This window comes from Hydractinia symbiolongicarpus, chromosome 7 (assembly GCF_029227915.1).
Source record: "Hydractinia symbiolongicarpus strain clone_291-10 chromosome 7, HSymV2.1, whole genome shotgun sequence".
In the NCBI taxonomy this organism is placed as follows: Eukaryota; Metazoa; Cnidaria; class Hydrozoa; order Anthoathecata; family Hydractiniidae; genus Hydractinia; species Hydractinia symbiolongicarpus.
Window position 1 is genome coordinate 14,394,940 of NC_079881.1, and position 25,479 is coordinate 14,420,418.

Sequence of the window (25,479 nt, forward strand, 5' to 3'; positions counted from 1 at the left end):
GTTTGGTAGAAGGAAGAGTATCTGCGGAATGTGACTTTTGAGGAATACCAAAACAGGAACATGAGACAGTTAGCATTAAACAGATTAGCGGAAACTTTTGGGATTAAGCGCAAGTTTCTTATATAATTTGCTTTAAATTTATTCTCCAACCAAACATGTTTTGAATATGAAAATTCAAGGAGTTGTTTTTGAAGCACATTTTATGACTAACAGATCCCAAGGGAATCAGTTTTTACCTGGTTCCGAGAATCAAGGCCAAGGACAATTCATGCAGATAATACAAACTCCCGATCACACACCCTTTGACTCTCTATCTTTAGGTCCACCAAAATACCATTCTCAACCGAAGGATCATTCTTTACCGTATCAATAAGAACAGATATAAAATAATAATAAAAATGTATATTGATCTTTATTGATCCTTTAATTTCTTATAAATTTCCTCGAATTCCTTTGGAATAAATTTACTCAAAGTAGATTTTGTTTACTCTGAAGGTATTGCAAGCTTTTATAGCATTCCCCAGTAGATAGAAAGCGGATTGAGTTTCCTAGTTTAATTTTCGCGAGGATCGCTATCGCTATCTGTCGTTACTGTGTTCTAAGTATTTCGTCAAAATTTTCAGCTGTCATTCGCAAGTAATTTTCATAGTCATTCATAGTCATTTTCCTGTTCTAAACGCAATTCCGAGATCAAAGTTTCACAAAGAGCGAGTTTTGGCCGCGTACTGAGTCACGGCTTCACCCAATACTTTCTTTTTCTTCTTCTTGACTTTTTAAACAACTGCTATTATTACAGCAGCGGCGGCTAGTTCTTTGTCGCTAATGTTTATGAAGAAAAAGAAGTGAAAGTAAAATTTGATGCACAATGTATGATCGTGTAACAACAGTGCATATGATGAGAAGAGCAGGTGGTTTATATGATGATATATCATATAAAATTTGTTCGTGTAAAAACGACTTAACTAACTGAATTTTATACATAACTGAATTAACTGAAAAAAAAAATATTAATAAAACTTCAGCTAAAAAGTCTAAGTATATATTGTGTTAACAAAATTTCCAATCTTACAATTCATTTTGTAATGACAAGCTCTTTTACACTGATCATTAACTTTAGAGAAATCCTATTTCACAGAATAAAAGTACTATGTGACTGGCTACACAGGGTAACAAAAAGTCTGCTTTTATTTAAACTAAGTTATATATTGCTATACGATTAATTTTGCAAATTTCATAAAAACTTGTATGCAAATAAAACAGGGACTGGTTTGACTGAACAGGGTAATGACCGGCGGTATTGGTCAACCAAAGTTACGGGAAAATATTTTTTATAAAAGGACTCCTTATCATTACTCCTTAAGTGGAGCAGTACTGTAAGCATTCTACACAGATGTGCAACATGGTTTACCTACTGTTCAACCCGGTGTTATTTACCATTACTAGCGATCGTAAGCAAACAGGATGGAGGATCAAAACATGATCGAAAAAATATATTTGTTTAAGTTCATACTACAGTTTTAGCTTCTGGTACTTTTGGGAAATATTTTTAATTTTCTTGAGTTTTGGCTTTTCTGTACTGCTATGTTAATTAAGAAATATGTTTTCGAATTTACTTGCTTTTCCGGTTTTTTTATACTGATGTGTTGTGGTTAAGCAAGAGTAAGGTAAGTTGTTAGGGAAAGGTGCCTTATTTTTTCTAATTTCCCACTTGTGCCACAAAAGGTATAATGCTTTATTTGTGTTATACAAGTAGAATTTCTTTATATTAGTTTGCTTTCTCTCTGCGTAAGGTTTGTGTAAGACAACAGCTGCCGATCTCATGCCACTGGTCTGTTTACTGTCGGCTAATTTGCCGTCCTCTCTGCATGAGATCTCTGGTATTGCAACTGTCATGGCAACTTTTTTTGCAAGTTAAAAAATACGACTGTCTACAATTTTTATGTTTATTCTAGTACTATTGCACTAAACGAGCAGGACATGTGGCGAAGGTGTTTTATAAACAAGAACAAAATGCACCTGAAATCTGAAATTTCATTTCGCGAGCATAAACTTTTGCTAAGGAGCCATATTAAAAGATTTTGGTGAATCACTAACAGTTACGCGTAAAATTTCAAAGATTGAACCTTAAAACGTGTTTCCTTTTTATTATAAAAGATTAAAATAAAGCTGAAATAAACCGTTCTTTGCCGGATCTTTTTTGGCGTACATTATCGTTCTTGCATTTAAGCACCATTTTTTTCGCGTCACAGACTTTCATGAAGTTGGCTAAACCTCCTTGAGTGATCACGAGATATGGCTAACAGATAGTATGTTGGTATTGTACTCTCGTTGCGACACCAATACGCGTCCTTTGTAGTCTAACGGTCGAAGAGATTTATTTTTCCTATCGAATTGTATATTTTTCTTTTATGGCAAATGTTTAATTTTTGTTTTGAGAATTCGCTGTGTTATTTTCGTTCTAGACATTTTCATTGTGCTGTTTTGATAATTCACCGTATTCTTTTCTTTCTAGACATTTCCATTGTTCTGTTTTGAGAATTTACCATGTTATTTTCGTTCTAGACATTTCCATTGTGCTGTTTTGAATATTCACTGTGTTATTTTGGTTTGTTGATTCCAAGTACAGCCGTTGTGGCATTCGTATGTGCGTTTCTCAACTGGATAGGACTGACGTTGTTTATTCATAATTAATGGTGCGTATATCTCCGTCACACTTACGCTTTTGTATTAGAATAATTTTATAGCCTTTAGATTTTGGCTAAAAAAAGTAACAAATTAAAAACATGTTAGGCTATAAGGACATCCTGCTGGTGTATAAAAGGATTTCCCCGTTCGTTGTAAATGAAAATGTATAGGAGATTACACAAAATAAACTAAAAACCTTGTTGGAAATTTAGAACAGTCAAGGATGAATACAGAAGTTACTTTAAACAGTTTTTTAAGAACGATATAAGGAAAGTCTCAACATCACAAAACAAGAACAGTTAATGTCAACTTAGAAAGCGATTGCATGTTTACTGCATGTAATATTTACATCCTCGTTCGCAAAGCTCACAGCTAAATAACGCTTTTTTCACACATTCAGTATAAATGTGTGTTTGGTTTCGTGTGCTTTCGTCGTGGTGATAGCGGCCGATCGACTTTTTTTCTACCGGCCAATACTTGTTCCTTTCGCGGATTTAGGTACTGTCCGCGAAAATATGTCTCTTTAAAAATTTGGAATCAGGCCATCCGCGAAAATTTGTCCCCGCGAAGATTTTGAAAAATTGCTTGATCGACATTTTAAATTTTAGTGTTTCTTTGTTTTCAAAGTCCCTGAGGCTTTCTATTTTGTAGGCCTAATTTTTCAACCGATTACTGAAGATGAAAAGATAACAGAAAATTGACAAAGGTTTCGAATCAGTTTACCCTTTCAAGGATACCGATCCTTTGCTCCCACCTTCTAATGTAGATGATTAAGTTCTCTTTCCAGCCTCGCGAATGAACAATTGAAAGTTCCTTACATCCCGCACGAAGTGAAATAGTAGTAGTGGATGTAACAGATGAAAAATCAGCTTTTTTGAATTCAATCGTTTCGGTTTTTATCTAATTGTGTTTATTTTACCCATAGTTGATATGTTCTACCTGACGTTATAGTTGTGTTGAAAGAGCTTTGAACTAAAACGCAAATCTACATTTTGTCTAAGTCGGTGTAGAAATGACAGGTTAACGAGGGTCGATGAGACAGTGCCATTCGGCCCCGAACCCATTTGACAACTTATTTTTTCAAAAACTGCTATTATGACCTTATCCGCGAAAATAAGTCCCCGCGAAATGCTAAAATTTCGCGGAGGAGCACGACCGCGAAATTTTATCCCCGCGAAAATTTAATCCATTAAAGTAATACGACAAGGCTTTAACATCTTCCTGCAGCTTATATATTGGAATACAAAGCTGAATATTATCGGCATAGAACAACTTTAGGGACGAGGTTGTGAAACGAACTCTCTGTTAAACAATTCCTTGCGCAAAAATAGTGATTTTTTGCGAATTCGAAAAAATTAGATCGCACGAAACTAAAAAAATATTAAAAAGAGGTAAAATACTAGAGGTAAACAACTTTTTCCACAGGATTGAAAAAAAAGTTAAAGAATGCTAATAGCAACATTGTCAGTGTTGGTTAATGTAAACCAACATTGATGACGTTTTTGAGCACCAATAAACCATTCCATATTATACCTTATAAAGTTAAAAACCCTTATTCTAAAATGTATGCAATATATTGAATTGGACAACCCGTAGAAATTGTGCAACAATTTCACGAATTAGGGTACGGTCTTTCAATATGAAACACGGGACTCAGATAATAATGTGACATTCGTGTTAACGATTCAGGAGATGACCTCACAAAATTCCACAAAATGGAAGCCGAATAAGGCAGCTTGTGTTATTTTTTTCACCTAAATGTACCGGCACTAGTTATGGAAATCTATTTCTCGAAGTTAAGGAATCTGTTGCAATCTATTTTGAAAACTCACGAAAAACAATGAAAGCAAGAAGCCCAGGGTCTTAAATATTTCCGCCATTAGCCTGAAAGATTTTAAATTTGAAGTTGATCTTGAAAACGGAGAATTATAGAATAAACAAATCATTGAGTATTCTCAATTATTATTGTAACTAACCTGTTAAAATACAACTCAATTAATAAAAAATAAAAATTTTAATTAGCTATATGAAGTTTTCCAAAAAAAACAGTTAAAACTTTAACTGGATATTTTTAAAACTGATCAGGAAAATTCTGGAAATTCCAAAATACAAATTTTGTTATGTTTTATACGATTCGAATATAATAACTTCTGAACGAGCTCAATTTAAATGATGAAGCAGTTCATTGTTAATAAATTCAGCAATAAATACATATAAGCATTTGAATATTTCAGTATTTAGGTTTTAAAAGGCCTTAGGCCGTTGTTAAAATTTTTTTGAAAATGCTGATGGTGCATGGTTTGATAACAGCTAATCTGAAAAAGAAAGTACGTTTTAGAAATGAGAAACAAGAATACAATTTTACCATAAACTGCATTAAAACCAGGTTGTTTAATTATTGTCTCCTTAACCTCTCTTTGCCTCTTTGATTTGAAAAGGCAATTGATTAAAAGGATACAAATCAATGTCATGTGATGCACAAGGTATATTATATATATAAATATATGTATATAAATTTAATCAAGCTGGCTTTTAATATCTTATATAGTATATAACATATAAAGTAGGCAATACATAATTTTGAAACATGTGGACAATACAGGGTTTATTTTGTTGAAATCGATTTATTAAATTCAACAGAGTTGATTGTTTATTATCCTTTTTTGATTCAAATTCCCAAATTTAAATTTCTTTCGAGGAGTCGGATTAGTTACAATTTTTCATTTTGAGGAAACTGATTGGCCATTGTTTTGTTAGAAAAAATGCCAAATTGAATTCAACAAGTTGAAACAAAAAAAGGTAAACATACAATTAATAAATTTGCGGATTTGATGAATCGATGGTCCTTTTTGTGAGATTTTTAAAAATCAGGTCTTTTCTAAGAAATCTTAGAAAAATATTTCGTGATACTTTTGGTGAGTTCAAGAAATATTTTCAAGCAAATTAGGCACTCAAGGAGAACTGATAATTAGCCAGTAACAGAATAGTTAGCCTTTTTAATGGCACGGTAGCTACAAGAACTGATAATAAGCCAGTAACGGAATAGTTAGCCGTTTTATTGTATTTTGTTACAGGCTAATCATCAGTTTACCCTGACTGTTTGGTGCAAACAACAGTAAACTTTTGTCACGTTTCGACAACTTTTCTCCAAAAAAATATTAAAAAAAATCCCGTCTCTTTTTATCTGATAGAAGTAGACTCTTTTCCCTATAAAAACAGGAGTTGGGCGTTCAGCCATGGAAAAATTACACAAAACAGGACAAAGGTTTTATGTTGCTGGCTCTTTAAGAAAGAAAGGCACTCAAGTCAGCACCTAAAATTAAGATTGCTAGCTAGCCAGCACACTTTTCTCACTTATATATAAAATAATTTTTACCTGATAAAATACACGAATTTAAAGAATAGTGTTTAGCTCCCCAGCTACATCATTAAAGCTACTACGGCCAACCAGACCAGCAAGGGGCCAACAACAAAATGTTAGCACTTTTAGTCATGGCCGTACACAGAATGTTCTGGAAACGTGAAGAGTACGCAAACTTTGTTCAAATTGATCATTAAATTGGCAAGATTAAAATGAAGCATTTTCATTGGCTTTCGTTCTTGAATAGAATAGAAATTTTCCGAGGTTTTAGCCTGGACACAAATTTAGCAGCATCCAGCTTAGCTGCGCTGTCTCTATCTCCTCAGGCGACTTTAAAGATTCCGCCTTCGCTGGCGGAAATCAAGAAAAACAAACAATCTAAACAATCTATATTTGAAACAGACATAGCTGATACTTATTTCACCATATATTTCAACATGAACAAGCTTACATTCATGTTGTCATTCATGTTGTTGCATGTGTATCAAGTAATTTCAATAATTGATGCATACAAATTGTGGGCAAGCACTCCTGAGATATGTTGCAGTTTTTCGCCTGCTTGCCTTGAAGTTATAAATATTTCATAGAAATCTAAATGTTAGTTTCAAGTAAAAGCCAATATTTGGAGATATGCGACCTAGAATTTGGAGGGCAATAATTAATAGATAAAAGCAGGGAGTACTTGACAGAAATCTCCTCCTAAAAGAATAACTTTACGTGCAAAGGGAATTTCACTATTACATATATCCCTAAACATTCTATCAATTGCTTCCAAAGCATATTTAGAAATCATGCTGGCTTCATCAAAAATAATCATGTCCCTTCTTAAAAATGCTGCATGGTCACTATTAGGTTTGATATTACATGTACAGCCGTCTAAAACAGGGACTTTTAAGTTGAAAAGAGTGTGGACAGTCTTACTATTCTGCAATTATGTAGCACCAATACCTGCCCAGGCACAAGTAGCAACACACAGATTCTTCGCAATAACTTCCTTAATTCATAAATAACCCACAAAATTCATGTGGGTTATTTGGCTCACCATGATTCAATATAAAAGAAAATGCTTTTCGTATTGAGATGAATATTTCACCAACTCATTCATAGCGCGAATCCAAAGATTGTCATCAGCTAACAATCCTCGTGCTAAGCATGCAACAGCCTCATTACCTTCCCTAAAAAAACACTTCTTGGTGATCTGAAAGGTAGGAAGTCTTATAATGGAATGACTCGGAGAATGCATAGGAAATTTACAGACATGCCAAGTTACTTCAGGTGCAGATACATATCTAGCTTCTAAAAATGTTGTTACTTCATCATGAGCGGTGCGCTCATTGATTTCTATGTGATACCAGTTTCATCATTTATGCAATGCGTCATACTTCGACTCCGTCTGTTACAGTTTTTATGGAGAAGAAGTGGAAGATGTAGATAATACGTACATTAGTGAATCAATGTTTGTGGTACAACGTTGTAAAGTTATAAAATTTAAGCCTAAAGTAACTTTTGAGTTTTTGTTGATTCTTAGTTGTGATATAGAGACGTGTCCCAGCCCTGCACAGCGACCAATTCCATAACTTGAAAGTTTGTTAAGTTGTAGAAGAATGTACATTTTTCATCAAAGTGTAGCAGTAAAGCTTATATTATTGAACGTTTTAAAAGTTTCAAAAACAAATTTCCGATTTTTGCTCTTACGGAACACATCTACTAATTGATTACGGAGATAATTTAAATTTTCCGGGATTTGATTTTGTTAGTAAACCGGAGAAAGAAAGAAAGTGGAGGTGGTGTTTATATCAAAAATCATTTAAAATGGAAAAGCTAAGAGTTTTTTTTGTGTTTTTTATCCATTAACCCTTTGACATATCGGATTAAATTAATCGCAATTTTAACGCTCTATTTTCGGAACTATTAAAGGTGACGGTAAAATCGATTTTTTGATACAATAGAGGTTTATTGTATCAAAAAATTTATTAGCATTTATACTAAAGAAACGACGATCTTTCCAATGGTGAAACTATTTATTTATTTTTCGAAAGGGAATATTGACTTATCCAAATAACTAACTTTTTTTTCTGATCGATCTTTCACACCTTAAATTAAATAAGAGTTAAGAGTGAATGTTTTAACACTTATCGTCCTCTTGAGTATAACTTTTAAAAATAAATTATATTTCCTTTCCGAAAAGAAATGACCATCTGAAAAAAAACACTTCCAGTTCTAAAAATGTATGCCATCCTGTTCTGTTTTTGCGAGTCTCAAAAAATGTTAAACGACTTAGAAAGTTCTATGTCTGTGGTATTCTCAGTCACGTCTTTGCGAATAATAAAATTTAAATGAACAACCTTTTGAATATTCATCGCCTCAGAAGTGTGAAAGTATCACCATCATTATGAGTATGCTTGAAAGGTGTGATATTTTAAAAAATCTTTAAAACACTTTTTCGTAGTGTTGTTTTTTTCGTATACCATCTATTACATTTCAAATCTCTTTTACAAAACTACAGAAGATCTACAAGGGAGAGTGCTACTGTGCTGAAGCCAATGTGTTTATCCAAAAGCGATTTTTTTTATTTTTAAAAAATCAACGATTCTCTAGATATTACATCTTAAATACGAAAGTTTCAGTTAAAATATGGCTTTTTTAAAAAAAGTAAAATAAATCAAAAACTGGGACTTTGTGGAAAAAAATTAAAAAATCGTTTTTACATACATCTATCACGATTCTAAGGTACATCGAATGAGATTTGGAAACGAAGTAGTTTTGTAAATGAAGTCACTTTTTTCAAAAACGTCTCTGTACTTTTCACGAGTTAAAAAGTTTCAACTTATTTTTATATTATTTGATAGGTGTTTAAAAATGCTTTTTGGTGATGTATGAATGAAAAAACTTTGATTAACTATCGCTGAAAAAATCACGATTTAAAAAACCATGCTCAAAAGTTATCAGAGACAGAAAAAAACAATCATTTTGGGAGATGTAAATGTAGATTTTTTAAAAGGTAGCATTAATAAAGAATTTAAATAAAAAAAAAGTAAATGCCATGATCAGTAAAGCGAAGTCCGATTATACGAGAACTGAAAATTCGAACAATCCAACAGGCTTTGGGCTGCAATTAAAGCGAGTTTTCCCATTAAAATCGAGAACCAACCGAATAGAGAGATCACTCGATATAAATGGCTCGCAAATTGATGATCCAACTGAAATCTTAAATGGTTTTTGTAATTATTTTTCGACAGCTGTTTCGTTGTTAAAATCTGCTGCATATCCTTTAATGATTTTGTTTGGAGAAGTCAAAAAGTTCCAATGAGAACCCAACAGAGGTTTTTATTCGGTTATGTGTCTGTTGTTCAAACAATGAAACATGTAAAACAGCTAAAACAAAAAGAGGTCACTGAAAATGCTAAAAGATGCAGCTGAAGTAATTGCTCAACTATTAGCCTTTATCATAAATTTAGACTGGAATGTTTCCTAGTGTTTGGAAAAATGCAATTATAATTTCATTGCACAAAAGTAGTTCGACAGATAAATGGGGAAACTATCGGCCGATATCAGTTCTACCAACGCACTCAAAAACCATTGAAAAGATTGTTCACGCAAGGCTGAGTGAGTATTTGGCTAAACACATCTACTGTGAAAATCAATTTGGTTTTAGAGAAAAAAAGTCAACTGAACTAGCAGTGACATTACTTTGTGATGACATTAGGAGAAATGCTGATAATAAAATTCTTACTGGGTGTATCTTTATCGATTTTAGCAAAGCATTTGATACTCTGCCTCATGCTAAGCTACTCCTTAATCTATTCTCGTATGGAATCAAAAAAAAAGAGCTAGAATGGTTTTCTGATTATCTTTTTAATAGAACTCAGTTGGTCAAGTATAAAAACGTTTTGTCTGATATAAATCACGTTACGTGAAGCGTACTCCCATTGCAAATGATATTGAAAATTACATTTGGTGTACAAACATTATTAAGTATGCTGATGATACTGTTCTGTACGTAGCTGGTAAGAGTATCGAGATTATTGAAACTCATGTAACGTCTGATTTCCAGTTTGACTTTGTGGCTTGAAGAAAATAAGCTTAACCTTAAGAAAGGAAAGACATGCTACCTTATTCCATAAATTAATGAGTTATGAAATTAACGCGGTTTTTTAAAATTCGCGTTAATTAAAATACTGGTAATTTGATGACTTTTTTACAATATATAAAAGCCTAAAAAACAACAATACAATTTTTTTCTTAAATTTTTTACTATGTCTTCCTCATCCGACGATAGGTAAACCGTGTTCTCTTTTTCAGCAATCTTTTTTAAAATAACTTTTGTACAATCTTCATACTCTTGATCCAAGTGGAAAATTAACTAAAAGCATACTTTCTCTTCCAAAATTTTTTAAATTTTTACCATTGTCTTTCCAAACAACGAAAACTTTTATTTAGATTTCCAAACCGCCTTATAATAGAGGAGACCGCTTTACTACTGTGAATTCGACTGTTACCGTAAGTTTTGCTTCGTGTGATATCGCGTATTTTAAAATTCGCGTTAATTAAATACATTTTTAAAAACAGCCTTGCCCAACCGCGTTAATTAAATGTCTGTTTAAAAATAATATCATTGAACCGCGTTAATTTCATGACAGTTAATAATTCGCGTTAATTTCTTGACTCGTTAATTTCATGGAATAAGGTATGTTGTTTAGTACAGGTGGACGCTTATCGGCTATAGCACGTCCGCTTAATGTCTTATACGAGCAAATGAGTATAAATGTGACAACTTTACAAGAAAGCATCTTGTAGATTACATTTACTTAATAGACTACGCTCACAACTGGACTTTAAATTCGCCACTGCAATATACAATCCCTTATTGTACCAGTATTACGTGTTGCAGTATATTAGCAATTGTTATGCCGAAAACACAAGGTAAACGTTTAGCATCAATCGTCTTCATAAAACACCTGAAAATACTGACATCTGCTCTATCGACTCAGTTAAGAAACGACACGCCTGCATGTTTGTTAGAAAGTGTATTAACAAAATGTGTGTGAAAACTGTTGCAATTATTTTGAAATGATATGTCACGAGAAACAAACACGCAATAACAATTATTTGTTAAAACTTCCAACAGTGAAAATTGAGTTTGCAGGGAAATCGGTTTATTTTTCCGCTGCGAAGCTTTTTATTGCTTTGCCAGCTAAAATACGCAAAGTTGAATCTAGTCTAAAGAAAGGTTTAAAATTACGGTTTTTGTATAACTTTTATATCAATCACTTAGGTAAAGTTGTGTTCAGACTTAAGAGTCCTATCCATTTTACTTTCTTCTTGTTTTGTTTTGACATGGTTTTAGTATTTTTTACTCTACGTTTTTCACTTTTTCTCATTTCTTTTTCCTCGCTAGCATAAAGTGCGTGTTTATGTGTTTTATGTTTTTAATATTTTTTCATAATATATATTTTATTTTATTTCATATTTTTTAAGCAGGAAACACGTTGACAACAGTTTTTAATTAACTGAAGTGTTTCATCCTATGGAAATACTCGTAAATAAATAAATCAATTAAAATGCTTAGCATATGATTAAGAACAGCTTGAATGATTTCCATCGTTTCACGATTACAATCAACATGTGTTGGCTTTTTTATACACATTTTGGAAGCAGATGCAGCCTCTACAATTTACAGTTGACTGAAATTAGTCACTTCATTTTGACTAGGAAACAAAGCACGATACTTGTGGAATGATTGACCATTTGTTCTAAAACAGGGTGGTCCATAACCTGGTGGTGGTCGAATGTTTGCTGACAAAGAAGCAAAGCTATTGTATACACTTATATTTACAGGACGTATTTTTATAACAGTATTACTATTACAGACATACTCATTCTGTATATAAATTCGGAAATAATAATAATAATAATAATAATAATAATAAATCCGAAAATGTTTGGCTTGGGCTGAAATGCTGCTTAACAAATCATGATCCAGCAGGAAATTCTAAAAAGGCAGGCAGGGTCACCTTGCCATTGTGACAACACTTAAAATGGTTTTCGTTATTGAATTTAATTGCTTCACAATGCTGACACATTAAAATTACTTGCAGAATGCATAAGAGGTAACACATTGTTATTATTAAGTAGCCTAGTTAACTAAGGTTTCTTCGAGGATATCAAATTCAGTTTCTCTCAAACGAAAGCTTAGATGCAAACAGATGTCGGAGCAAATTCCCAAATTTCAAAACCAACTCATAGCAAACCCCGCATTACAATCAACCAATCGTCTTAAGGTCGGCATAGTCACGTCTTACCCTCTTAAGTAATTCAAGAATTAATTATATTTGTTCGGGTGAGTGATGTAAGTCGCGCTCAAAACAGGATTTCCCGATATTGGTCACGTGAGTAAATAACAATAGAATTAACCAATCAAAAAGCGTGGTCGGTATTCTGGCCGCAGGAAAATCGTTTTAGACCCAGCGTAATTTTTCCCACCTTAACTATTCCGACTTCCTTGTTTGAAGAAAAATTATGCTGTGGAGGCCTAACTCGATAACGCAAAAGGTCTGTGTCTTTGCCTGTACAAAGTTTTCATTTGCACGTCTTACATTTTGTCACAGAGCGTTCCCTTCCCGGACTTGGTCAGCTTCTTGAACAGCCGCATTGGTCTAATTTTTCATTACCTGTTAAACATGATGTTACCTTTGTCTTTCAGCATGGTCCCTTAACCGAGCACCATTAACCACTACATGATTTTGTAGGCGCAGAAGACGATGTGCATAATTATGCTCAACGTAATCATTGCAATTTCTGACGGGAGATACGCATAGCCATGTTTAATTAGAAAATTGTTTGGAGGGGAAACATTTATGATTGACTACGTGTAGTTCCTTTGTAAATAATTACCAAAATTCAAAACAAATAAAAAGGAAATAAGTGATCTGACTAGCAGCGAAATAAAAAAAGAAACAAGTAAATCTACTAACTAAATCTACTCACATGTACAAATAAACAAAAAATAATAATAAGTCGCATGTGGCGGCTCTAAATGTTAGCGCAACACGAAAACGAGGTTTATTATGAACCATTTGAAATTATAGCGGGAGAGTGCACAAACTACTTAAAAAAATACACTTTTTCCTTATTTTTGGCTCCACTTGAGTGCAATATGGATTAGTTTTAAGCGCTATTACCTCATAGTAAAACAGTTAATGGTTTGGAAGACTTCGGATCGTTGCGTGTTGCCGAATTAAAAAAGATTTTGTTTGTTTATAAGGAGAAAACATCTGGCAAAAAAGCTGACCTTATCCTTCAAGTTTATGCTGTATTCTGTCGCGTAACAAATAATAGGAACACTGTTAATATCCCTACATGTTCTGAAGAAGATCGCAATACTTATGGTATTATAAAGGGAGAGTGTCATAAGGTCCCATGGAGCCAAGATCTCAGTAAAACACCACCATTCAACTGTACAATTATCTTGTAATAAGAACTGTTAAATACAAACATATTCTTCTTAAAAGTCCACAGTACAAAAGGCTTAAGTCATTTCAATTCTTTCAAGAAGGTTTTATAAAAAATATTGAAACTGCCTCAACATTACACACTGTTATTTTGATGTTAAAATGAAGGCGTCCATGAGAAATAAATTGTGCATGGTCATTGTAAAACTATGTTCCACTACTAGTGATGTTGCAGCTGCTGCTTGCACCTATCCGGCTGGTACTGGTCTTGGCGGGTTTGACCATTGTAATCATGTAGGTGGTGTGCTCTTTGGATTGGAGAATGGAATGTACCACCTGACTTGTCCAATGATGTACCGATAGAGGAGGTATTGATAGATAAGATAAAGTTTGGTAGTAACCCATCTCAAATTTTAAAGCCAAGAACAAACTTGTATGATCCACTGAAGACGACAGACAGATTAATAATACACACTTGAATTAACTTAAGCAAGACCTTTCTGCTTGTTTGGAGCAATGTTGCTTTTTTTTGTTCCATGGCGTAAACCAATAGCCAAAGGAGCTGTTCAAAAGGTACAAGGGAAATTGGTTAGTTTAGACACCAATCCTGACCATGTTGTGACATCTGAGACTGTAATGACTTCAAATGAAACACCTTGCTCTTTCAATGATCACTATGACATCACTAAAAGAGGATTCGAGGATATGATGGATCATTATGCTTCATCCCTTTCTGTTTCTCAATCAAAAACATACAAAATTGAGAAAAGTACAAGTGGACAAAGTTCATCCAGTCAGTGGCGTAAACACCGTTTGTTAAAAATAACAGCATCAAACTTCTACATGGCATGCATGAACACTGTCGAAAGCAATGCTTTATAGTTCCTTCAACACAAATGCAACATGGCATGGTAAGCAATACGAAAATCATGTGCTGAAGTTATATAAATCATCGTTTCAGGATAAAAACATTCATGTTGACAGTGTTGGATTGCTTCTTTCCAAAGATTATCCATATTTAGGAGCAACTCTCGATGGTTAACATCCACTCTGGTCAAAAGTGGGGAGTTGAAATAAAATGCCCCTTTTTCGAAATATAACGTGGAGCAAACTCTAAAAGATAAGAGGTTTTTCTTAAGAGATAAAAATGGCAAAATGTCGTTATCAACTTCCCACAAATATTACTATTAGTTACAGGGTCAACTATTTTGTTCTCAACTAAACCACATCGACTTCGTCGTATGGCTTGGGAATAAGGAGCCCTTATATGTCGAGAAAATATTTTTTGATGAAAAACACTGGTCTTCTAAAATGTTACCTGGGTTGAGTCGTTTTTACAGAAGAGGTGTATTTCCTGAGTATTTTACACAGAGAGTTGCAGATAGGAAGAAATTATACTTACATGGTGGTTGAAACAACAATCCTTAACGCTTATGGTAAAAAACGCTACAAGGAGGTAGCTGATGAAACTTTATTTTCACAAAAATTAATTGGTTCTTCCGTAAAAACTATGTATTTTCATTGGTTGATCATATGTAAACAAATAACTTGATGGGTTCATATCGACAAAGGGATTATTCCATCCAAAATGTGATAACATTTGACTTTAACAATTCCTCTTTTCACATGTATTCTGACAGCAGCAATCCTAGCAGTTTCTTTAGTTTCTTCTGCTGTAAGCTTGTCTCGCTGACCTTTATATGGTAGAATATTCAAAGTTACACCATCAGGAAGAATGTCTGATATGTCAAAACCACTATCAGCCATTACATTATCACCACAAGTTAATAGAGACAAAATTCCAGACTTTTTCGTTAGTTCTTTGTCACTTACTCGACCAGTATCATAACTTTGATACAAACGTGACACTTCCATTTGGGGATATCCCCACCAAGGGTTTCCAAGTGTTATGATGTTTATACTGTGACCACGTTTGTGACTGTGATGCCATAGAAGAAGGGGTTTGTATAGAAACTTCAGTTACATCAATGATAACACGTGTTGTGGGACACTCTCGAAATTGGTTAGGCATGTATTTTCGAACCATCTGTTGAGAAGGAAATGGGAACAGCAGAGGAAGTTCATAATAAAGAAAGTTTATCCAAGTGGTAAGTTTTCTTGAGATGTGACAAGAAGATACCTTAAAACGATCAGCAATATCATCAACAAACAAACCAACCTTCAAACGTACTGAGACAATAAAAAACTCATCCAATAAAGACAGTGAACGTTTACGACCAGGTTGGAATGACAATATCTTAAGACTTTGGACCAGACCAATAGTGGATACGACGTAATTTTGGTTCCAAGTATGAAAAAACTGATAACAGTGACTCATAGTTTGGGAAAAACAGTGTAACATTTTACTGCACGTGGATCACTTTTTATTGTTTCTAAGGAAAATGCGTTGCTCTGGTATGAATTGATTTCCTTGTTAAGATCCATAACTTTATTTTTTAGCACAACAATATTATTGGAAAATTTCTTGATGTCATCTTCCATTTTCTCCTTAAGTATACATATATTGACTAAGGAATTTTGTGTTGAATGAAACTTGGCATATGATTGATTGATCATGAGCTGTTGTATACTCATTTCTGTCATCGTTTAAAACATAGGCAGTGTGAACAAATGAAAATTCTGTCTGTGTCCCTGCCTCAATACTTGATTCTGTGTTGTCTTCAGAAATTGAACTTTCTCAAATTGGGTCAGTAAAACTAACAGGTGAAAAATGTGGTGAAAGTAAAACACTGCTATTATCTTCAATATTAGATGTTGAAATCAAGTGTTCAGTTGATAAGGAGGAACTGCGATTTCTTGGAGGTCTAGATGGTTTAGTGGAAGTAAAACTGATGTATAGTTCAATGATGGTTTAATTCCCTTATGCAATCTCCAGCTGGTTGGGTTCCTTTTATATTGGTCTTCTCTGAAGTGAAGGTGACATAGATATGTGTTTTTGGTAACAGAGAATCCATCTTTAACATCTTGACGCTTGATCAAGCTATACCATGCACTTTTCTCTGGATTTTGCATGGGGAATTTAAAAAAATAAAATGGGGTTCTACTTCCGTTTTTGTCGTAGTACGTACTGTTACGTCCAAAAGCTGCGCACTGCAATCCACGAGAATATTTTCGTTTTCCTGCCACACCCTTACTACTACTAGCCTCTTATTATTTTATCTGTATCCATAATTTTAGAAAATATGGAAATAAAGCTCACTAAAAGGTTAAAATCTTGTGGTAAAGTCTTCTTCTCAACAAAAACACGCTGTGAAAAATAAAATATTCATAATAAACTTGCGGAACAGATATGTCAATAGGCTTATTAGAGCAACGAACTAAATCGGAAACTTAATTCACAAACTTTTCTTCTTCTATTATTAAAGAGAATTAAAATGCATTGATGGTGGCTTGATAGCAAAAGTAAATATTTTTTTAATACTGTAACAGGTTACTGAATAAGGGTCGATCAGATATTTGGCATGTCATAGATACAGGTTTTCGTGTAGCTATCTATCAGTCAGGTATTAATATAGCTACTCCATGGTTATTGCAGAAATTACTTCCAAGTTTTTTTTATACAAAACAGAGCTAGCCTGTGTGTTGCCTTGATCTGCACATGATCAAATCTCAAGAAAAAACAACGCAACAAAAAACCTAGAAAAAATAGGGGACGTACTTATTGGCTTTTTTACTAGAGTTATACTTTAGCCAGTTGGTCCATTTGTGCTGACAAAATAATCATCATTTTTTATTTTTACACCGATTATATATGATTAATATGACTATTTATTTATATATATTTATATTTTTAAATTTATGTGATTAATGGAACGTTTCAGCCTACTTCATCGATCCCTAGACATGCGTTTAAAGTTCGGAAAACAACAACGACTGCATATCCCCGAAATTTCCGGGATATTTTAATTTGGCGTACTGATAACTGACACCTAGCTTTCAATTCTCCGCTATCTTGTAATAATCCAAGTTTATGATAAAACTGGATGGTTTTTCTTATTTCGTTCTTGTTTAGATATGAATGAATTAATTCCCAACAAATCAATTCATCGTATTGAGGTTGTCGCCTCAAATCACGAGGAAGACCGTACTTGTCTAACGTACGTTTTGCACCACGAAGATCATACATTGGGAAATTCCCTACGTTATGTTCTAATGAAAAATGCTGCAGTTGAGTACTGCGGTTATAGCGTACCACATCCTTCTGAAGAGAAGATTAACCTTCGCATCCAAACTCGAGAAAAACCGTGCAAGGAAGTGTTGAAAGCCTCGTTTGTTGAACTGCAAAAGGTTTGCAATTATGTGTTAAACACGTTCAAAAATTCGGTAATGGAATTCAAGGAAGGAAAAGTGGACGAAGATGTAACAAAGGAAAATGAAGAAGATGAAGAAGATGATGAGGATGAAGAAGAAGAGGAGGATGGCCAAGAAAATTAAAGTAATAATGATTAAGCTTGTGTGAAGTTCAACTCGGCGTTAATCAGCATTCCATATTAAGTTTTTTGTAATCTCCGAGTGAAAGAACATGGATTGTAGTCAAAAAGCAAAATTTTTGTTTTATTATTTTCTGATTTTTTTCTGATAGGGGGTGAGTGGGTGGGTGTATGTCGCTGCTATATAACATTATTTTCTTCGTATCAGGCTGAATGTTTCAATTGAAATTGAGTCCCCGCGAAAATCTAGAAAGTAGCCATCCGCGAAAATTTGTCGCCGCGATATTTTTCAATTATTGTCAGATCGGTGAAATATAAGAAAAATTCCATAAACGAAATCTCCACTTCCACAAGCGTTTGTATATTTTACTTCCTTCGTTTGTCACCTCCCAGTTTTCTCATATGAAAACTTGGAGGAAAGAATACGGAAGGAGAAACAACTCTTTTAATTCTATTGAAACACTGCGTGAGGTTCTAGCAGGTGTCTGTATAGAAACTTAATTCACCGTTCCCATAAAGAGTGAGATGCGCAATGCATTGTGGTACTTGAAGTCAAGAAAAAAAACCGAAATTAAAAAAAATTGCTTGCGTGTAACAATTAAATAACCGTAGCAATATATTGTGGAGAGTAATCATGTTTTGTTACAAAATAATTATCTCCATGATCATAGCTCTTTGTAAAAACTTTATCTCTGTAATAGATTAATCAAGTGTTTAACAAAACAAAGTAGAAAAAGGCTTATTTGAGGGAAGGATAGTGAAACGACAACTTATAATGGATTTTAATGAAGATTTAAGTATATTTTTTACGGATAATGATACTGCCCTTGAGCCTAGCTTTTCTCAAAGCTCTAGCACGGTATCAAGGCCAGTTTTCAGAGAAATTTCAAATCAGGAAATTGAAAGAGACGAAGAAGAGGAACTGACCTGTAGTATAAAAGAATGGTCCAAAGACTTATCTCTTTTGCCTGCCATTTCTCATAAAAAACTACAAAAGTATATGGTAGAAGATACTTTAGAAGTGGATAATAAATCTAGAGGTGCAATTAAGCACAAAATTCTGGGATACAGGTTATTTAAAGAGCATTTCGTGAAGAAGGTCAGAGTAAAACCAAATATTGTTGCAAATACAAGTTTGTTTATTGTTAAATGCCTGGTAACAGCCTCCATGAAGAAAATTCAATACAGCGTGTACATTCACCTTTGTCAAAAATCTGGAGATGTTTTATATGCTAAATGCAACTGCAAAGCTGGAGCAGGGGGTTGTTGTAAGCATGTCGCTGCAGTCCTTTACCAGCTTGTAGATTACAGGGAACTAGAACTGAAAAGTGTTCCTGATGATAAAGTATGTACAGATGTTTTGCAACAGTGGCATGTACCTGGTGAAGCTGCGAACTCTGAGGCTATTTTATTTTCAAACTTGCAGTTTGAAAAGGCTGATTTTGAAAAGGACAAAAATAAAAGTCGCAAAAGACCAATAGTTACTGGTGACCGAAAGCACTGTTCGACACCGTTATTTGCAAGAGAACCATCAAGTGAAAAAATGAAGCAGCTTAGTGGGAACTTATTAAAACTTAAACAAGGAGTAACAATGGCTACTTTGCTACAAGGAAATGACTATGAGCCTTGCTCTTTTTTCACAACATCTGTGACAAACTGTGAGATGGAAGCAGAGGAAAATGCACCAGTTAGAAAACATATTAATGCACTCATTGAAAACTTTAATTTTGATATTGAAAGTACCCTGCTGACAGAGCTTAATCTTAATTTCGTGAAAAATCATTTGAGTGTAACATGCAAAGAAATTAAGAATATTGAAGAGAAAACGATAAAGCAATCTAATAGCAAAGCGTGGTTTGCAGAACGAAAAAAAAGGTTAACTGCATCTAATTTTGGAAGTGTAATAAACAGGCGTAAAGGGGTCTTTCCAACTTCATTGTTGAAAAAGATTTTGTGTCAAAATAAGTCTTTTTTTTCAGAAGCCTGTAATTATGGAATTTCTACGGAAAGTATTGCAGTAAAAAAATATGAATTAGCAAAAGAAGTTACTGTGGAAAAATGTGGTTTTTTTATAAATCCTAAATGGCCTTGGTTGGGTTGCAGTCCAGATGGAATTGTTAGCGAAACAAAAGCAATTGAAGTTAAATGCCCTTTTTCAAAAAAAGATTTGACGATCGAAGAAGCATGTGGCGACAAAAGTTTTTTTTTGCAAATGTGTGATGAAGAACCCAAACTTAAACGGAGTCACATATATTATTTTCAGTGCCAAGGTGTCATGGCAGTAACTGGAATTAGTGAATTGGATTTTATAGTTTATACTGAAAAATTTATGCACATTGAAACTTTAAAGTTTGAGAGTGAAAAATGGAACACGAATTGGTTACCATGTCTGACAAAATTTTATTTTGACTTTATGTCCAACAAAATATTTAAAGATACATAGCATATATATTTTTATATACATTTTATATTCGTATATATATATTGTTTATTCCTCATTCTGTGCTATAAGTGGTGGAAGAAAATTGACTAAATAACAGCAAATTACCCAGACTTTATTTAAATCAGGTGCCATTGACAATGGAAATATTGACTGTAAAATTCTAAAGTTTTTAACTCGATTAATTGCTCTCTCCACATGAACTCTTACAGAAGCAATTCTTCTAGTTTCAAGTTCTTCTCCCAAATCTAGTTGTGTTTTACCTTTTAGAAACGCAGGTATATTAAGAGTTACTCCATCAGGTAAATCCTCTTCAATATCGAATCCTCGATCAGCCATTAACGAGTCACCATGTTCTAATAAATTTAAAATTCCACTGTGTCGAGTAATTTTTTGGTCACTACTTCTTCCAGCATATAAATCAGATACGAATGTAACTGCTCCACTTGGTGCAATCCCTACCAATCCTTTAGCAGTGTTGTGATGTTTATAGCTGGAAAAAGTAGCTGATTGGCTGCGGTATGAAGAAGGCATCTCTGTAAATATTTCTGTACAGTCTATTATAACACGTGTTGTGGGATATAAATCTTTAAAACATTTTGGCATTGTCTCTGCTACTGTTTTTTTTGAAGCCCATATAGGAAGTACTCTCAGTTGAGTGTGCAAAAAGTCTATCCAAGTAATGAATATTCGACTTACATTACTAGTCGACATGTTAAATCGTATTGCCATGTCTTCAATAGGAAATCCACAGCGAAGTCTAATAAGAATCATAAAAAATTCTGTTTCAGCTGTTGTAGCTCTGGATCGCCCACGTTTACCATTATAGGTTTTTGTGTTTTCAATGTTAGTATTTGATCCCCAGTATATTAGAGAGTCAGCAGCTGGTTGTAAATATTCAAGTACAAGTTTAAACATTTCGTAGCTTTCAAAACCAGTGTAAAATTTAAAATGTGCAGTGTTGTATTTAAATCTGTCCACTGTAAATTTATTTTCATCAACTTCTGTTTGTAAAGAATTTATCTCTGCTAATAATGAGTTTTCTTTTTTTGTTATTTCAACTTTCATATTAGCTATGGTGGCTTCCAATTTTTGAATCTCTTGCTGTAATGCCTCCTCTACAGTCAGCTCAGGATCTTTAGGTTTTTCAGGGGAAGGTAGCTTTCTTTTTAAACCAAGACTAGTCATGGTGTTTCTTTTTTTAACCGGTGTAGGTGCTATAGTTTTTGGTACAATCGTTGGAATATTGTTCATGTACGTTTTTTTACCACCTTCAAAATGAGCAGAGCATACTCTATGGCCTGATGTTGGTTTAAAGTTTTTTCTACTTATTTTTGAAAGCCAAGTCTTTCTTAAACCTTCATCTTTTGGAATGACGTAAAACGACAATTCTCTGTTTCTTTTTGAGTTGTTGTAACATAAAGGTACACAACATGTAAATCCTCCCCCAGCTGCAGCGTTTGTTGTTGAAGTTCCTGGCAAATTCCCAATGTTTGTAGCATTCTCTACGGTGAAATCTGTAGATAAATTGTCTAAGAAAACTTCGATGTTGTTTGGTGAAGTAAAGCTTTGAAAAAAGCTGTTTTTAGGTGTTGAACAAGCTGATAAAATATCTGTATTAAGTGTTTTTTCTCCTGACGCCTCCATGATTGTTTATGTTTTTGACTACATTTACCACAATGCATTGCGAAAACTCTCTTTTACGGGAACGGTGAATTTGAAATTTTGGCGGTTGTGTGACTAAATTATTCGTGAATATCAATTCGCAACTATGATTGGTTATAAAAACAATTAAATAATTTGATGATGAATTTGATATTATCAAAACAAAAAGCCATATTGAAATCGGTAAAATTTCTTTTGTTCTTTTGTTAACATAATTAGCGAAGAAGCACATGCTCGACACTTTTGTAAACAAAAAGAAAAAGTTTATGTCTCGTTTTAAAACGACGTTCTGTTATAAGAAGTTATTTCTTTAGTTAGAATAAACATTAATCAAAGTGGTATACTCAAGCCTGTAAAAATAGGTTAATATCATGGTTAAACGCTTATTTCCAAACGTATTGTTGAAGTTTTTAACAGCAATGTTTACCGACTTATATTAGACACACTTTCCATACAAATATCACGTGCCTGCAGCGTGTTACAGTCAGATTTCAATAGAAAAAAGTTAGCCCCTATTAAAGGAGAATATGGAATTTGATCATTTTTTGCGAAAAAGACTCGGTCAAGCACCTCACGCACTGATTCTTTTAAAATTAAAAACAATAGAAAATTCAATACATTTAAAGCGTACAGAAATAAAGTTGTTTCTCCTTCCGTATTCTTTCCTCCAAGATGAAAAGAAACAAATAAAATTATAAGTATGTTCTATTCTATCTTTCAAAATAAACTACCCTTAGCCATCGATTACAAAGTATCTACTTCTTTAGAACAGTAGAGTCTTCGCATTCTTTCTTTTCGGCTGTGCAACAGTTACAGAAGATTTTACCAAAAAAGACACAAGAACCACGTCTTCTTTTTGGTCAGCGTACAATTTTGTTATAAGCTGCATTTTTTTGAATAACATGGTTCCTCACAGTTTTAGCCATTTTGACGGTTATTTTTTCAGGCTACCCGTAAAAGGCCATATTACACGCTTCAAAGGCCTGTCCACGTACTTAGCAGCGTTCTTAGAGCCTGGCGCTCAGGAAAACGACATAATACATCGTCGTCCATTGAGGTTGAAAAGACTAGACCGATGGCCGCCCGTCTGGACTCGTGGAACTGCCCGATTTACATTTAGTCTTCTTATTGGTCCGTAAAAGGCCATATTGCACGATTTAAAGGCCTGTCTTGGCAGTTAGCAGCGTTCTTAGAGCCTGGCGCTCAGAAAAACGACTTACGACGACGACTTTATTGAGAGTGGAACGAGTACAGCGATGGCCACTTGTCTAGGCTCGTGGAACCTGGTGGCTCACGTGTAGTCTTCTTATTAGAGCGTAAAAGGCCATATTAGACGGTTTAAAGGCCTTTCCACATAGTTGACAACTGGGCCTGGCGCTCAGGAAGACGACCTAATGCATCGTAGACCATTGACATTAAAAGGAATAGTTCGATGGCCATTTAGCTAGACTCGTGGAACTCCGTGATTTACGTGTAGTCCCCTTATTAGGTCGAAAAAGGCAATATTACACAATTTAAAGGCCTGTCCACGTAGTTAGCAGCGTTCTTAAAGCCTGGAGTCCACGAAAACGCCTTAATACATGGTAGTCCATTGAGATTGGTGGGAATAGAGCGATAGCCACATGTCTGGGCTAGTGGAACCACGTGGTTCACGTGTAGTCTCCCTATTAGGCCGTAAAAGGCCATATTAGACGCTTTAAAGGCCTCTGCACTTAGTTAGCAGCGTTCTTAGAGCCTGGCGCTCCGGAAAACGACTTAATGCTTAGTAGTTTATTGAGATTGGAAGGAATACAGCGATAGCCACTTGTTTGGGCTCGTGGAATCTCGTGGTTCACGTGTAGTCTCCCTATTAGGCCGTAAAAGGCCATATTAGACGCTTTAAATGCCTGTCCCCATACTTGGCAGCTTTCTTAGGGCCTGGCGCTCTGGAAAACGACTTAATTCATCGCCGTCCCTTGAGGTTGAAAAGACTAGACCGATGGCCGCCCGTCTGGACTCGTGGAACTGCCTGATTTACATTTAGTCTCCTTATTGGTAAGAGCGTCTGTAATTTGAACAATCGGATAAAGATTCAGAATATATATGTTGAAATCTGATGCCGAAACAGATGTTGATGGGATCCCACGGTACTTTTAAAAGTTAGACTTTCCTGAAAGATTTTCATAAGAAATTCTCAATGACATATTCACTTTTTGTTAAAAGTTCATGTAACCCCACCGTCGTCCCTAAGTTTTTTTACGTCGAAAAATACCCTGGTATCGTTGACCGGATATTGAAATATTATTGGTTTTTACATTTTCGCATAATTATTACGACTTTTTTCCTTAGCACTTTTTCAGGTCAAGATTAAAATTGCGCATTGAGCCGTGGTCTATTATATTTGTAAACAACAAAACTTGTTATAAATTTATTAAAAAACATTTGGTTTTGACTAGTTCATGGTGACGCGTTGTACATTAAGAAAAATAGGGGCAGCTAGGTAACAAGGTTTGTACCTTGTTTAGCACGTAGTAGGTGATCAAATGCCTAATGTAGACGTGTTGATGACATCTAGCTTTACATATTTTAGCTTGGTATTTTTATACATTTAGCTATTAGCTAGCTAGCTAGCTTAACTTTTCATAGTAAAATTTGCAAATTTAGAGAGCATTAGAAACTTTATTTCTTTGTTCCTTAATTAAATTTCTTTCAAAAACTTGCAATATTTGTTTGAAATCGGATTCCCAAAAATACGTATATTTCTTGGCACCCTATTTGCAAATATTTATCAAATATTAACTTAAAATTGATGAATTTATTTAAGAAAAGAGAATGTAATTATTAAACTTGGGAAAGAAGGGATCTAGTGTCTGAGAAATCCCTGAATTTCATAACTACCTTAACTGTATTCATACAGGGGCAGGTAAAATCAACCTACCCGCTGTTAGCTGGCATTCGGTGACTTTTTTTTGATGGGTGTCCTGCAACAGAATTTTATTTTATTTTGAAAGATTTATTTTATTTTCTATCTGTGAGATAGTGCGTTCAAAAAATTAGCAAATGTGAAACTGAGTTGTACCAATCAAACATGGTACAAATTTTTATTTAAACCCTAACAAAACACTTAGAAATATTTCAATAATGAAAATTGTTCTTAATGTTTTTTGCACATGTATCTTTGAAAATTGATATACTGTCAAAATTGATATAACAGGGTTCCCATGCCTTCTCATAACTCCCAAAGTCTCCTTAAATTCCAAAGATCTCCTGAATTCTCCTCAAATGAAATCTAGGTTTTCTTCTCAAATCTCCTAAAAAAAAATTTGAGTTTTTATATTATTCATTTTGTATCACCACAATTTGTGGTTGCTGTGGCCTGCAAACATTACTTTTTTTTGTTGTGCTTGTATTTTAAGCAAAGTTTCTTAGTTATCTTTTGTAAGAAAA

The 25,479-nt window shown here is 34.1% G+C and overlaps 1 protein-coding gene across 10 annotated transcripts in view; it reads left to right on the forward strand.

Moving 5' to 3' along the window:
• LOC130648972 (DNA-directed RNA polymerases I and III subunit RPAC2-like) overlaps positions 1-25,479 on the forward strand; it is a 55,793-nt gene that overhangs the window by 28,885 nt on the left and 1,429 nt on the right. For 6 of the 10 annotated variants that reach the window (XM_057455138.1, XM_057455133.1, XM_057455139.1 and 3 more), the window contains 2 exons: positions 2,563-2,693; positions 17,531-18,064. In XM_057455138.1, coding sequence (XP_057311121.1) covers positions 17,533-17,952 — 420 coding nt within the window. In that variant the 5' untranslated portion in view covers positions 2,563-2,693; positions 17,531-17,532 and the 3' untranslated portion in view covers positions 17,953-18,064. Of the gene's footprint in view, positions 1-2,562; positions 2,694-10,486; positions 10,547-17,530; positions 18,065-25,479 lie in introns of those variants that run through there. The other 4 variants (XM_057455142.1, XM_057455143.1, XM_057455141.1 and 1 more) reach the window with 3 other exon arrangements.